The sequence below is a fragment of the Mandrillus leucophaeus genome, unplaced genomic scaffold (genome assembly GCF_000951045.1).
Source record: "Mandrillus leucophaeus isolate KB7577 unplaced genomic scaffold, Mleu.le_1.0 Scaffold448, whole genome shotgun sequence".
NCBI classification, from domain to species: domain Eukaryota; kingdom Metazoa; phylum Chordata; class Mammalia; order Primates; family Cercopithecidae; genus Mandrillus; species Mandrillus leucophaeus.
The window spans coordinates 2,314,620-2,329,296 of NW_012104787.1; the positions used below are offsets into that span (position 1 = coordinate 2,314,620).

At 50.6% G+C, this 14,677-nt stretch overlaps 1 protein-coding gene across 1 annotated transcript in view; it reads right to left on the bottom strand.

Moving 5' to 3' along the window:
- Positions 1-3,189: 3,189 nt before the first annotated feature.
- Positions 3,190-14,677, bottom strand: part of TMEM229B (transmembrane protein 229B) — a 47,273-nt gene continuing 35,785 nt past the window's right edge. Inside the window, exons 3-4 of the mRNA XM_011994232.1 lie at positions 4,099-7,165; positions 3,190-3,796 (exon numbers count right to left, since the gene is read on the bottom strand). Of these exons, the coding sequence (XP_011849622.1) occupies positions 6,644-7,147 (504 nt within the window). The 5' untranslated portion in view covers positions 7,148-7,165 and the 3' untranslated portion in view covers positions 3,190-3,796; positions 4,099-6,643. The remainder of the gene's footprint in view (positions 3,797-4,098; positions 7,166-14,677) is intronic.

Consider the following 14,677-nt stretch of genomic DNA (forward strand, 5'->3'; position numbering starts at 1 on the left):
AAGTGTCTCTTCCTGGAAGAATCCTTACCCAACCCTGTAGACAGCCAGGGTCCTCTGTCAGAGCTTCTGTTTTGGAGGACTGGTCAACATTGTAATGTTAGGGGCTTCCCTTCAATATCTTCAGCATCACAGGAACTAGCCTGGTCCTTGGCTCACTGTAGGTATCTAATAAAGAGTTGATGAGTTAAACAGGTGAGTTCTCAGTTCCATCTGGGTTTTCAGAAGGCACTGGCAGAAGGTTCTTATCTTGTTAGGAGAAAGGTTTCAGCTGTTAGTTTCAAACACTCTGAGGGCACTGACAGCCAGGGGCCCAGGTTTCATGCCAAGACAAGGAAATAGGATCAAAGAGAAAAGGCCCAGGGCAAAAAGAAGGCTGTGGGTGGGTAGGAGGGAGGGAGGGGAAAGGGTGTCAAAGCTAAACTCAGCATTGGTAGAGGCCACAATTTCACAGCTCTCCTCCACGAGGTGGGATCTTTGTGCCAATTGTCTTAAGTCTTGGCTAAGATGGCATTCTACACCTCCTTTCTTATAACTCCCTCTCTCTCCCTTCCCTCCCATTCTCAAACATTTTAATTTAACTGCAAATAGCACCTACATGAGCTGGACTCAAAAGACATCCAGGAACTCATCAAGTACCAAGGGGCATTGGACTCACCACAAATCCTGCCCCCTGTGGAAGGTCTCTGCTTATATTGAACAAAAGAGTGTTTTGCAGAGAAATGTGGTAAATCTGGGTGGCCAACTCTTTGCCAACAGACTTCTCCCGTAAAACAGAGAAATAATGGTGGCCATCTGAAATGGGAAGAAATGAGAGCATGCATGTAGGGCCCCAAGTTCTGTGCCTGGCTGTGGTCATGGTACTGGCAGTCTTGAGGCTGGCCTGGGAACCACGGCTGTTATTTCAATTTTTTTTTTTTTAGGTGGAGTCCTGCTCTGTAACCCAGGCTGGAGCGCAATGGTGCAATCTCGGCTCACTGCAACCTCTGCCTCCTGGGTTAAAGCAATTCTCCTGCCTCGGCCTCCCAAGCAGCTGGGATTACAGGCATATTACCACACCCAGCTAATTTTTGGATTTTTAGTAGAGATGGGGTTTCACCATGTTGGCCAGGCTTGTCTCTAACTCCTGACCTCAGGTGATCCACCCACCTCGGCCTCCCAAAGTGCTGGGATTACAGGCGTGAGCCACCGCACCTGGCCAGTGTTTCCATTTTAAAGACCTGGCTCCTCTAACCTGCTGTATGAGGAATCAGTCACTCCCTTTTCCTCTGTTTCCCTCCTTTGGTTGTACCAGGGCAGTGTAAACATTGCAGCCTTCTGAGATAGGCACCCAGGAAGACCAGGCAAGACTGCGGTCATGTACTCACTGTTAGTAAACATTAGGCTTTCACAAAGTCCGGGCAGACTTCAGAAGATGTGGCTGAAGTCCTTAGTGTTAGCTCTCCTGGGGCATTTCTCTCAACACAGTGTTGTTAGTGCCCTTTGGACTGGGTGAGGGAGGGGTGGAGGAAGTGAGGAAGGGAAGTGTCAAGAAAGGCAGGAGCCCACTGAGTAAAGTGGGGAAGTAGCCGGCACTTTGGAAGGCCGAGGCAAGTGGATCACCTGAAGTCAGGGGTTCGAGACCAGCCTGACTAATGTGGCAAAACCCCGTCTCTACTAAAAAATACAAAAATTAGCCAGGCCTGGTGGTATGTACCTGTAATCCCAGCTACTTGGGAGGCTGAGGCAGGAGAATCACTCAAGCCTGGGAGGTGGAGGTTGCAGTGAGCCGGGATTGCACCACTGCACTCTAGTCTAGGTGATAGAGTGAGATTCCATCTCAAATAATAATAATAATAATAATTTTTTAAAAAGGGTCTTGGGCCCCCTCGGTCTTCTCGCTCGGGGAGCTGCCTCTTGCCTCTTCTCTGAAGCTCCATAAAGGAGACCCTGTTTCACTTTGCTTGCCTCTTTTTTCTATAAAATCTTGTTCTGAGAGAACTACCTTGTACATTTGTTTATGCTAACATGTAAATGACTGCTGGGGATTTATGCTAGCTCATTTTCATAAGGGAAAAAGCTTTCAGTCAAAGAAATGAAAACCTTCAAGTGAGGGAGGCAGAGGGCCCTCCTAATGATTTAGAAAGCACACTGTCTACTCCATCCAGAAAAGCAGCGGGTGTTCTATAACCCAGCTGTGACAGGGGGCCCATGCCATTTGCGTTTAGCTGAAATGACTGAGCAACTTCAAGACAGGGTCTCACTGTCACCTAGAGTACAGTGGTGCAATCATAGCTCACTGCAACCTCTAACACCTGGGCTCATATCATCCACCTGATTCAGGCTCCTGAGTATCTGGAATTATAGGTGTGTGCCACCATGCCTGGCTTTTTTTTTTTTTTTTTTTTTGGTAGAGATGGTGGTCTCTGTATGTTGCTCAGGCTGGTCTCAAACTCCTGGGCTAAAGTAATCCTCCTGCCTCAGCCTCTCGAAGTGCTGGGATTATAGGTGTGAGCCACCATGCCCAGCCTGACTGAGCAACTTCTGAACCCTCCATCCTCTTCCTGGAAGTAGGAAAGTAGGCAGAGTCCTGGTGGTGGTGGTGGTGGTGGTGGTGGTAGGAGGACAGGGAAGCTCAATGGAGCAGAGGTACATAACAGGGGAGAGATTACTCCCTCCAAATGCACTTCTCTGAAAAAACAGGGCTGCCAGAGAGGAGTACAGAGCTATTTTTTCAAAGCATGAATTTCAGTGTAACATCATTTTCAAAGTAAAGGGCTCTGGCCTTCTATGTCTTTGGGGGTACCCTCAGCCACCCTGCTTGGTCCCTCCTGCCTCATGAGATGTCCCAGGTCATGGCTGGTGTTTCCAGGAGGAGCTCGCCTCATGGGCACCTGCAGTCAACCTGCAGTCTACCTGGATACTGCCTGGGATCCCCCTCTGCCTGGGTGCATGGCACCAAAGTAAGGCCTGGATCACATTATGCTACCTGAGAATTGGGGTCAGGGTGTGAATTCAGGTTACCAGAGAGTGTCAGAGCAGAGACAGTAAGAAGGATTGGCAGGGAGTGTCACCTGCCCCGTCCACGGGGCAGCCCCACCCAATAGCCCTCTTGGTTCAGGAGGGCATGATGCCAGGGTGCCAAGGGCCTGGCCTCCAGGAGCCCCTGGGAAAGTGGTTCCAAAAGAGGAAAAACAGATGGGCCAGAGCCAGTCCTGGAACACAAACACCAGTATATTTTATGTGCACAAATGTGAAAAGGAAGAGACAGAGGGACCAACGGAGACACAGAGCAGGCAATGGGTTCACAAACCGGTCGTGTGTCCTTCTCGAAAGCTACCCAACTGGGAGACAGTCCCACCCACCTCAAAGGCCCTTTAGCAGAGCTGGGGCCTGCAGCTTCTCCAGGTCTGGGTGACCTCAGGGTGGAAGGCACTCTCCCTGCCATGGCTCCCCTAAGGGCTGGGCCTCTCACCTGTCTGCATCCCAGGGTGATGCCTACACACCCCAGGGCTTCATAAATGCAGGTTCTTATGAACTGACCCATTCAGCAGCTGCCTCCCCAGGAGACCCATGCAGAGCAAGGGACCAGGACAAAAGGGCTTCACAGGGACTCCCTAGGTATTATTGCTGTGAATAAGCATAGGCCATTGTGACTCACTGGCATTGAAGAGGGGACAGGGCACATGGGATGCCTAGCAGATGTCAGAAGCAGTTCAACCATGCAGGGCAGCACATTGCAATCTGTAACTCAGAGATGCTGCCATGTCCAGTGGAGAGAGGCCCAGGACACCAGAGGTTCATGAATAGCCAGCAAACACTCCCCACCAGCACCCTTTTTTTTTTGAGACAGAGTCTTGCTCTGTCGCCCAAGCTGGAGGGCAGTGGCTGGATCTCAGCTCACTGCAAGCTCCGCCTCTGGGGTTTACGCCATTCTCCTGTCTCAGCCTCCCATGTAGCTGGGACTACAGGTGCCCGCCACCTCGCCCGACTAGTTTTTTGTATTTTTTAATAGAGACGGGGTTTCACCATGTTAGCCAGGATGGTCTCGATCTCCTGACCTCGTGATCCACCTGTCTCGGCCTCCCAAAGTGCTGGGATTACAGGCTTGAGCCATCGCACCCGGCCCCCACCAGTACCCTTAATGCTTGGTAGGGCTGGGTTTATTCCAAACTTTGAGTCCCTGGGCACTAAGGGATTGGGGACCTGATACCCAAAAAAGCAAGAGTTGAAGTCTGGGCTATTCCTAGTGAGATCTGAACCTGTAGATCCCATGGTCACGCCATGGGTTGTTGCCTTCCTTTGTTGGAGGTTTGATGCCTTATGAGGGGCAATTGGAGAAATGGGACACCTAGATGGAGCAGAAACACAATGCTGGATGTTGCCAGGCACAGAGGCATACCCCCAGGACCTCCTGCACTTGGGAATTTATAGGACCCGGAGAGTAAATGGTGCCAGGGAATGCCCACAAGGCAACGTCTGGAGCAGCAAGACCTGGTGGGCCAACCAAGGACTTGCTCTGGTTGAGAATTATGGAGGCACCAACAAGCTGGCCACTGGACTCAGTTGTAGAATGCGAGTGTGAAGGTGGGTAGTGTGGTCTAGGGGCCCACATGGAAGGCCTGAAGGGGTGCTAGGAGACTAAGACAACATGGAGTTGGGGAGAGAACCAAGGAAACAATTGCTCGGAGAGAACGGAGAAGCCAGACAATATTATCCTCCTGGAATTTTCTCCATCTATAGATGGAAAACAATCTACTCCCACCAGAAGCCTGATTCTCTGTAACCCCCAAAGCCCTGGAGTTGGGGCCACAATACAATCAAAAGGAGGGCTGGCCCCTGCAGAAAGTAGTTCATCCCTGGATTTGAGCAGCCTGCGCAATAAATAGGCTAGGAAATACCCTTCGTTCTGCTCTGGACAGGGCTAACTGCAGAAAATCCTACCAAAGGCAGAGTCTGCAAGCTTTTCTTCAGACCTAGAACACAACTGTGGCCCACTCCACCACACCCTGCACCCTGGGTTGTGCTATCGGCACAGTACAGGCAGAGCAGCCAGCAGGGAAGAGGACATTCTCTCCACAGGTGATACCGTCACTTTGTAATGATCCGTAAAAAGGGGAAGGCTAATTTCTACCTAAGAGTCCTACTGTGGTCAAGAAGAGACCATGTACCATGGGATGGGGCACTTTCTAACAGACCCTTTCCCTTGAGGAGTGAGAGAGCCAGTAGGCTGGAGTAAGTATTTCACCTGTCCACTGCCAGCAATGGACCTGTCACAGGGCAAAGTGGGGCAGGGGAATCAAGGTGCCAATGCCCATGAGTGTGGCAGGGTTAATACTGTTTAAGGAGTAAGCTCAAAGGGTCAGCCTTGCTGGGAGGAGTTTGGAGAGAGGGGCAGCCCTGAGGTTCTGCTACAGGGCTGGGGCTATGGCAGAACCAGAACTGATACCCTCCCACAAAGGAGGCTCCAAGGAGCCTTCTACAGCTGCAAGGTCCTCCTCTCTTTCTTCCTCTCATTCTCCATTGGTCTCCAACACTGGATACCTGCCTTCTCCATCCCATAGAAAGCTAAACTGCTCAGTTTTGGCTTGAAAATAAACCAGGCAGGGAATAGACAACCTAGAACTCTGCCTTTTCCCCACCAAAATGACTCGCCTCTAGGTCACCACTGGGGATCCACAGCGCCTATCCCAGCCTGCCTGTGCATTGGAGGGCATCATTTGTTCTCAGCTAAGCCACTGAGAAGGGAGCACTGCCACAGCCCACTAGACCGGGGGTAGGGAGGTGTAACTCAGGAACTCCTCAGGCATCAGGCCAGCGGGAACAGTGGAGGGAAGGGCTGCAAGGGGGTGGGGGTTGGGGGTGTCTCAGGGCTCCATCTCCTGCAGCTCCTGTGCTGGCTAGGGAGCTGGGTGGGGCAGGTGTGGTGACCGACATGGATAAAGAGCTGCTAGTGGTAAAGGCCTTGAAAACAAGACAGAAAGGGGGGAAACGCCACCGAACACACGGGGATTGAAACCTCCAAAAGCCCAAGGTTGGTGGGAATCCAGCACCACGGGGGCCCCAGAAGGCCAAGGGAGCAGCGCAGGGCCCTGGGGGAGGGGAGAGGAGCCAAGGGAGGGTCTCCCAGCCCTTGCAGACCAGCGTTGCTGCCACGCAGCCTCCTGGCTGCCCAGTCTCTCCTCGGCTGCAGCTCAGCAGGCCCCTGGGGAGGTATTGGTTGCAAGCAAGCACCTGAATATTGCCTAATGGAACCAGCCAAAGCTTGACTAAATCCAGATCAGAGGGAGGGAGGTCAGGCCTTGCCTCCCACCTGCGGCCCCATTCTCATTGTCCCTTAGCCAGGACAGGGCCTGCTGCTTCCAAAGTCAACTACATAGTCCATCGCTGCTCAGCCACAGGCCTTCTGGCACCAACCCCTGAGCTGGGCCAGGACCCATGGACCCTTCCCAATGTCCCTCTGCTGCCTCCACACCCCATCCCCCAACACCTGACCACGGCCCCCCAACACTGGCCCCCACGGAGGTTAGGGGGCTCTGTGTGCCCCACAGGGCTGAGACTTGGCCGGGGCAGGGCTTTTGCTGCATGGATGGGGCAACCTCACCAGCTTGGTCTCTTTGTCCTTGAGTTCCATGAGAGATCCCCAGGCCCCCCACCCACTTCCTACTCAGTCAGTCTTGACATGGCCATTGGCCAGGGCCAGGGCGCCGCTGGGCTCCCCGGGCTCAGCGTCCTTGTCGAAGCGGAGGCGGAGGGTGTTGCGGATGATGAACTGCTCCATGATGAGAGCCCCGCAGAACCAGGGCACGGCGTACTCCAGGGTGATGAGGCCCATGAAGTCAAAGTCGAACTGGGAGTAGTCCCAGGGGCAGGCGTTGAACTGGCGCAGGATGAAGCCGGTGGTGAACTCCCACAGGTAGGTCCAGAGCGTGTAGATGAGGCAGCGCAGGAGCAGCGGGCAGCGGCCGCGCAGCCGCAGGTACATGCGCTCCACGATGAGGATGGAGGTGCCGTAGATGAAGAGGGCCCACACGCTCGTGACCCCTGGGAACTTCCAGTTCAAGTTCACCACGAACTCCCAGGCCGCCGTGAACATCACCTCGCAGAAGTAGCCGTGGATGGCGTACAGGTACCAGCGGGACAGCGCCGTCAGGGGCTCCGCAGAGGCCATGGCGCCGACTGGGGCTGGCTGCTGGGGGCACAAGAGAGACAGGTGAGGGCCGGGAGCGGTGGCTCACACCTGTAATCCCAGCACTTTGGGAGGCTGAGGCGGGCGGATCACTTGAGGTTAGGAGTTCAAGACCAGCCTGGCCATCAGGGTGAAACCCCATCTCTACTAAAAATACAAAAATTAGCCAGGCGTGGTGGTCTGCTCCTGTAATCCCAGCTACTCGGGAAGCTGAGGTAGGAGAATCACTTGATCCCGCAAGTCAGAGGTTGCAGTGAGCCAAGATTGCTCCACTGCACTCCAGCCTGGGCGACAGAGAGAGACTCTGTCTCCAAACAAACAAACAAAAACAACAACAACAACAAAAAAAAAACAAAGCAAAGAACAGAATAACCCACCCACCCCACTGACTTCTCTGCAACTCTATCCAAATGCTACTTAGAGGGAGGTGTCTGTACTCCCTACAGCTTTTTTGGATTATCTGTGGTCAGTTGAAGAGTCGGCTGGCCTGGTCCACCAATCAACCCCATTTCTAGACTACTTGCTGATTTCTCAGCAGGCCTGTCCACTGGGGACCTCATTTCTTGCTCCACTTCTCAAACAGTTCCATGTCACTCATATTTCTGAGATGTAAGTGACCCATCACATTTGTCCTTGTGTGTGTGCATGCCATTTTTTAATCATGTTTAAGTGTACAATTCAGTGGCCTTAAGTACATTCACACTGTTGCGCAACGATCACCACCAACCATCTCCAGAACTTTTTCATTGTCCCAAACAGAAACTTTGTATCCATTAAATACAAACTCCCATTCCCCATACCCTCAGCCCTGGCAACCACTATTCTATTTCCTGTCTCTATGAATTCAACTACTTTGGGTGCCTCATATAAGTGGAATCATACAAACACTGTCCTTTTGTGACTGGCTTAGCATAACTGGCCTAGTTTTCACTTAGCCTAACGTCTTTAAGATTCATCCATTTTGCAGCACATGTCAGAATTTCCTTCTTTTTTTTTTTTTTTTTTTTTTTTTTTTTTTTTTGAGACGGAGTCTCACTCTCTCATCCAGGCTGGAGTGCAGTGGTGCGATCTCGGCTCACTACAAACCTCCACCTCCCAGGTTCAAGCAATTCTCCTGCCTCAGACTCCTGAGTAGCTGGGACTACAGGCGCACGCCACCACACCCGGCTAATTTTTGTATTTTAGTAGTGACGGGATTTCACCATGTTGCCCAGGCTGGTTGCAAACTCCTGAGCTCAGGCAATCTGCCCGCCTTGGCCTCCCAACATGCTGGGATTACAGGCATGAGCCACTGTGCCTGGCCAGAATTTCCTTCCTTTTAAAGGCGGAATCATATTCCATTGTATATATAACCATATGTTGTTTATCCATTCATCCATTGATGGACACCTAGGTTGCTTCTACCTTTTGGCTACTGTGAATAAGACTGCTATGAACATGGGTGTACAAAGGTCTGTTTGAGTCCCTGCTCTCAACTCTTTCAAGTACATATGCAGAACTGGATCATATGGTAATTCTATAGTTAACTTTCTGAGGAACCACTGTGCTATTTTCCACGGTGGTCACACCATTTTACATTCCGTATCAGCAATGTACAAGGGTTCCAATTTCTCCACATCCGCCCCAAACACTTGTTATTTTCTGTTTTGTTTTTATAATGGCCATCCTAATGGATGTGAGGTGGTTCTCTCATTGTGGTCACATTTGTCTTTGCTCCATTAAATGGGGTTTTGGTGTTTGGTTTCAGTGTTGAGGGGAAACCAATGGATTGACACAGGAAAGTCCTCCCCTGTCCTTCTGGCTCCCTTCCCCTTCCCTCTTTTAAACCCCACCAGTCTTCAAGGCCCGGCTCCCATGCTGCTTCTCTCTACTTTCTCCTTGCCCTCCACCAGTGACTGTCTCCACCACTTATCCGGTCCCTTATCAGGTGCCACCCCAATGTCTTTTTGAGGAACGTGCTCTCATGATCCAACTAGCCTGTGAACTTCTTGAAGACAGTGACTGTTGCACAGGCTGATGCTTTGCGGCCTTGACACAGGCCTCTCCTGGGCAGGCCCTCTCTAAATGACATGTCCTGTTCATGTGGAGGGCAGCGTGGGACTGCATCAAGAATGGGAAGGTGGGGCTTGAGAACATAAATCCCAGCTCTGCCAGCTGCCAGTGGCTTCACATCTCTGTTGATCCCCTCTCCAAGGTGGGAGAAGAGACAGAGGTTAAAGAGATGACATCTGTAGTATGCACACCTGTCTGGGAATCCCAGCCTCACATTTCAGCTGAGGCAGGCCTGGTCACATTAATACCTACCCATCCTTGTGCATTGCTCTGTGGTCTTCCAAGCACTTCATTCACATTTTGTCATGGATCTTACATAATTAAGATTCAGGCTGGGTGCAGTGGCTCACGCCTGTAATCCCAGAACTTTGGGAGGCCGAGGAGGGTGAATCACCTGAGATCGGGAGTTTGAGACCAACCTGGCCAACATGGTGAAACGCCGTCTCTACTAAAAATACAAAAATTAGCCAGGGTGGTGGCAAGCGCCTGTAATCCCAGCTACTTGGGAGGCTGAGGCAAAAGAATTGCTTGAACCCGGGAGGTGGAGGTTGCAGTGAGCCAAGATCGTGCCACTGCACTCCAGCCTGGGCAACAGAGCACGACTTTGTCTCCAAAATAAATAAATTAATTAAAAAATAAAATAAAATAAAATAAAAAAGATTCATGTGAAGGTCAGATAATTTTACTCCCATTTTTTTTACAGTGAGACAGTTAGAGCTCAGAGAGGGGACATCATTTGTCCTATATCTCAGGGCCAGTAAATGGAAGAGCTGAGACTAGAACCAATATCTCTTGCTTTCTACTTCAAAACTCATCCCCTGCACATGACTACCCATCTCTTAGACATACGTACCAAATGTTACTCCCCTGCTCAAAAATGCTCGATAGCAGCCAGGCACAGTGGCTCACGCCTATAATCCCAGCACTTTGGGAGGCGGAGATGGGCGGATCACCTGAAGTCAGGAGTTCAAGACCAGCCTGACCAATATGATGAAACCCTGTCTCTACTAAAAATACACAAAAAAAGGATGGGTAGGTATTAATGTGACCAGGCCTGCTTCAGCTGAAATGTGGTGGCATGTGCCTGTAATCACAGCTACTTGGGAGGCTGAGACAGGAGAACTGCTTGAACCTGGGAGGTGGAGGTTGCAGTGAGTAGGGATTGCACCATTGCACTCCAGCCTGGACAACAAGAGCGAAACTCTGTCTCAAAAAACAAAACAAAACAAAACAAAAAAAGCGATGTTCGATAGCTCCCTATTTCCTAATGAAACACAACAGCATCCTTGGCCTGCCATTCAAGATTCTTCATGACCTTACCCCGATTGACTTCTTCAGCCTTTTCCTCACAATCCAGCTCTTCCTGTCTTTCATTTGCTTGCCTTTGCAGGTCCTATTCATTCTATTAGGCCTGCCTTTCTCCTCTTACTTCCGTGAGTATAAACCAGGTTACAGGTTACCTTCAGAACAAAATCTCTTTCATCCCCTGAGGTCCCAAGTCCTCTCTTCCTCTTCTGAATTTCTACAGCACTTACTCTGTCTCACTCCCTTTGGTACAGGTTATTTTCTGTTATATTATGTTGAGAATTTCAGTCCCCGGCCAGACCTCTTTCCTGTGTGCTGCACCAATAGCTCCTGCTCTTCTCTAGACAGCTCCCCGTAATATCCCACAGGCATCCCAAACCCCTTTCCTAAATCAAACCCATGGGCAGGTGTGGTGGCTCATGCCTGTAATCCTAGCACTTTGGGAGGCTGAGGCAGAAGGATTGCTCGAGCCCAGAACTCTTGAGTTCAAGACCAACCTAGGCAATGCAGTGAGACCCTGTCTCTAAAAAATCAATAAATAAAATCAAACCCATTATCTTTTCCCCAAAACCTGTTTCTCTCCTAAGACCCCCACCCCAATTAATGGCACCAGCATGCACCCAGTTAGAACCAGAGGCCTCGAAGTCTCTCTGGCTTCCTCTGCCACATCCCCACCCTAACATGAGTTCCTGAGAGTGAGGGCCTTGCCTGCCTGGTTCAGCACAGTATACCCGGCCCCTGGCACAAAGCCCAGCACACAGTAAGCATTCGAGAAAAGAATAAAGACATCTCTTAGTTAGCAATTGCCATATAACAAATCATCCCAAAAACCCTGGCCTAAAACAATTACTGTCTACTATTACAGCTCACATGTCTGTGGTTGGCAGGCGGCTGGGGCAGTGTGGCTCTGCTCCCCCTGTCTCTCGTCCTCCTCTGGGGCCCAGTGGACTTGCCTGGCCATATTCTTCTCATGACAACGGCAGAGGCACAAAGGTGAGCAAGCCCAGCAGCACAAGTGTGGTTCAAGACCCTGGTTAAGCCATGCCCACCAACATCCCACTGGCCAAGGGAAAGCCACCAAGTCAGCTACCAACTCCCACCCTTTCTATCTCTTAAATATCTTTGGGATCCATCCCAAATAATCCATCCTCTTCATTATTCTTCTCATTGCTGCCACTGCTCTGGTTCACGCCCTCATCATGTCTCACCTGGATGACTCCAAAGGTCTCCCAGCTTTGCCTTCTTCCTTCTAATTCACTCATCACAGGACGAAAGAGTGTGTAGAAAAAACGCAACCTTTCTAAAATGCAAATCCAATGTTTCTCACCACTTAAAGCCCATGAGTGAATCTTCAACATCTACAGAGTAAATAAAGCTCAAACCCCTGGGGACTGCTGGGAAAGCCCTTCACAATTTGTCCCTGCCTCCGATCCTGTCCTCCAGATCTCTACCTTGCTGTTTTTGCTACCTGGGCCCCTCCCAGGGCCAGTGAACCCTCCTTAAAGACCCAGCTCTTCCTCTGTGAGGACTTTCCTAAGCACCCTGACTCCAGACTGTCTGCCCACTTCTGCACCCTCCCTTCTCTGTGGTGATAGAGAGCACTCTGCTTTGCTGGATTCATCTGAAGGCCAGCACCAGCAGCCTCCTGAGGAATGCTTGTTTAAGATAGCGGTAAGAGAAAAACGCAGGATTCAAAACTGAATATTCAACCTAACTCTGATTCTGCAAAGGCATGCATATGTGCACATATACAAAAAAATTAAACAACAATCATCTCTGGATGTGATTTTTTTCTTTATATTTTTCTGCATACTTTTTTTTTCCTAACAAGCATGTATAACTTTTATAAAACTAAAATTTCATCTTAAAAATGCTTAAGGAGCCTGGACACAGTGGCTCACGCCTGTAAACCCAGCACTTTTGGAGGCTGAGGTGGATGGACCATGAGGTTAGGAGTTCAAGACCAGCCTGGCCAACATAGTGAAACCCTGTCTCTACAAAAAGTACAAAAATTAGCTGGGCATGGTGGCGCATGCCTGTAATCCCAGCTACTCGGGAGGCTGAGGCAGAAGAATTGCTTGAACCAGGACCCGGGAGGTGGAGGTAGCAGTGAGCGAGATCATGCCACTGCACTCCAGCCTGGGCTACAGAGCAAGATTCTATCTCAAAAAAAAAAAAAAAAAGCTTGTGGAGACTGGGTGCGGTGGCTCATGCCTATAATCCCAGCACTTTGGGAGGCCAAGGTGGGTAGATCACCTGAGGTCAGGAGTTCGACACCAGCCTGGCCAACATGGTGAAACCATGTCCCTACTAAAAATACAAAAATTAGCCAGGTGTGGTGGCATGCGCCTGTAATCCCAGCTACTCGGGAGGCTGAGGCAGGAGAATCACTTGAACCTGGGAGGCAGAGGTTGTGGTGAGCCGAGATAGCACCACTGCACTCTAGCCTAGGTGACAGAGTGAGACTCCATCTCAAAAATAAATAAATAAATAAATAATCCTTGTGGAATGAATACATATTCATTGTATTCATACATCATATATAGAAGGTGTTCAATGAATTTGCTAAGCAAATGAACTCAAAGAAACCTGAAGTCACATAAAATTAATGCAGGCTCTTCCCTCATGGGTCATCCAACAACAAACCATGCCTCACAGGTCTGAACATGGCCAGCTGGTCAAGCTCAGGGGCCCCAGATGATCCTAACTGCCTGAGTTGGAATCCTGGCTGATGCTTTCCACCTGTGGGACCTAATGGACGCTACCCAACCACCCTGTGCCTCAGGGTCCTTGTAGGTAAAGTGAGGATAATGGAAGTAGTAACCACAGAAAGCTGTTGTGAGGATGAATGAACTAGTACATATACTCTACTTAAAATACAGCTAAGGCTCCAGAAAGGGCAGCTGTCATTTCTGGCACAGAGCCAGGCTTCTGGACATCCCCCTCCTGCTTTTATGCCACCTCCTACCCGATGCAGGGTCACTGTGCCCCTGCTCTCGGCAGCCTCCAGGCAGCCCTTCCTGTCAAGCAGGTTAGGTCTTCATTGCAACCCTGAGCACCAAGCTAGTGAACCAAGAAATCCGGTGGCAATAATAACCCCACATATGGCCCTCAGGAAAACAAAACTCCCACAGACATCCCAGGAGAGTGAAGGTGAGCCTCCAGCTGCCTTGTGGCTACTGAGGGATGAATGGAAGAGGAAGGGTGTCAGAGCCAGCCCGAGGGGCAGGCTTGAAAAGACAGTAGAATGAAAGGGGCACAGCCTCTCACCCCCTCATTTTATCCTATACCTCCCACCCCCAGGCAGGAGAGAACAGATCCACGCTCCAGGCAAACACACTGAGGAGGACTGAGGGCCTGAGACAGATGGCACAGCACAGGGATGTGGAGACCTCTGGACCTCCTACCCCGACTTAGGCCCCAGGACCTGTACGGATGCCCCTGGCACTCCCAGCCCCCAGGACCCGGGCTGAGGGAAGGGGAACCTCACAGGGGCTCTCCTGCAGCAGCCTGACATGACTGCATGGACCTCATCACTTGGGCCAGATCCTGGGCCTTGAGGCTGACTTTAAACCTTGCTCTTCTTGCCTCTGATCTCTCTGGGATGGTCCAGAACGGTTTCCCAGCTGTAACAGATGGGAGGGTCCAGTCTCTTCCCCATCCCCAGCAGATAACTTGGGAGAGTTAGATCTCAAAACCCTGGGAGCAGAAGCAAGATGAAAGGGGTAGCTGTCAAAGGGACAGAGAAACCTAGGGTGAGAGACAGCAAGTTGCTGAACAGAAGAGAGAATGGAGTTCATGTCTGTAGTCCCAGCACTTTTGGAGGCTGAGGTGGGAGAATAGCTTGAGGCCAGGAGTTTGAGACCAGCCTGGATAACATAGCGAGATCACCATCTCTACAAAAGGAAAAAAAGTAGCCTGGTTTGATGTGGTGTGCCTGTAGACCCCAGATGCTAAGGCAGGAGGATCCACTGAGTTCAGGAGTTCGAGGCTACAGTGGGCTATGATTGCAGCACTGCACTCCAGCATGGACAATGAGCAAGACCCTGTCTCTTAAAGAAAAGAAAGAAAAAGAAAGAAAGAAAGAAAGAAGGAAGGAAGGAAGGAAGGAAGGAAGGAAGGAAGGAAGGAAAGAAAGAAGAAAAAGAAAGAAAG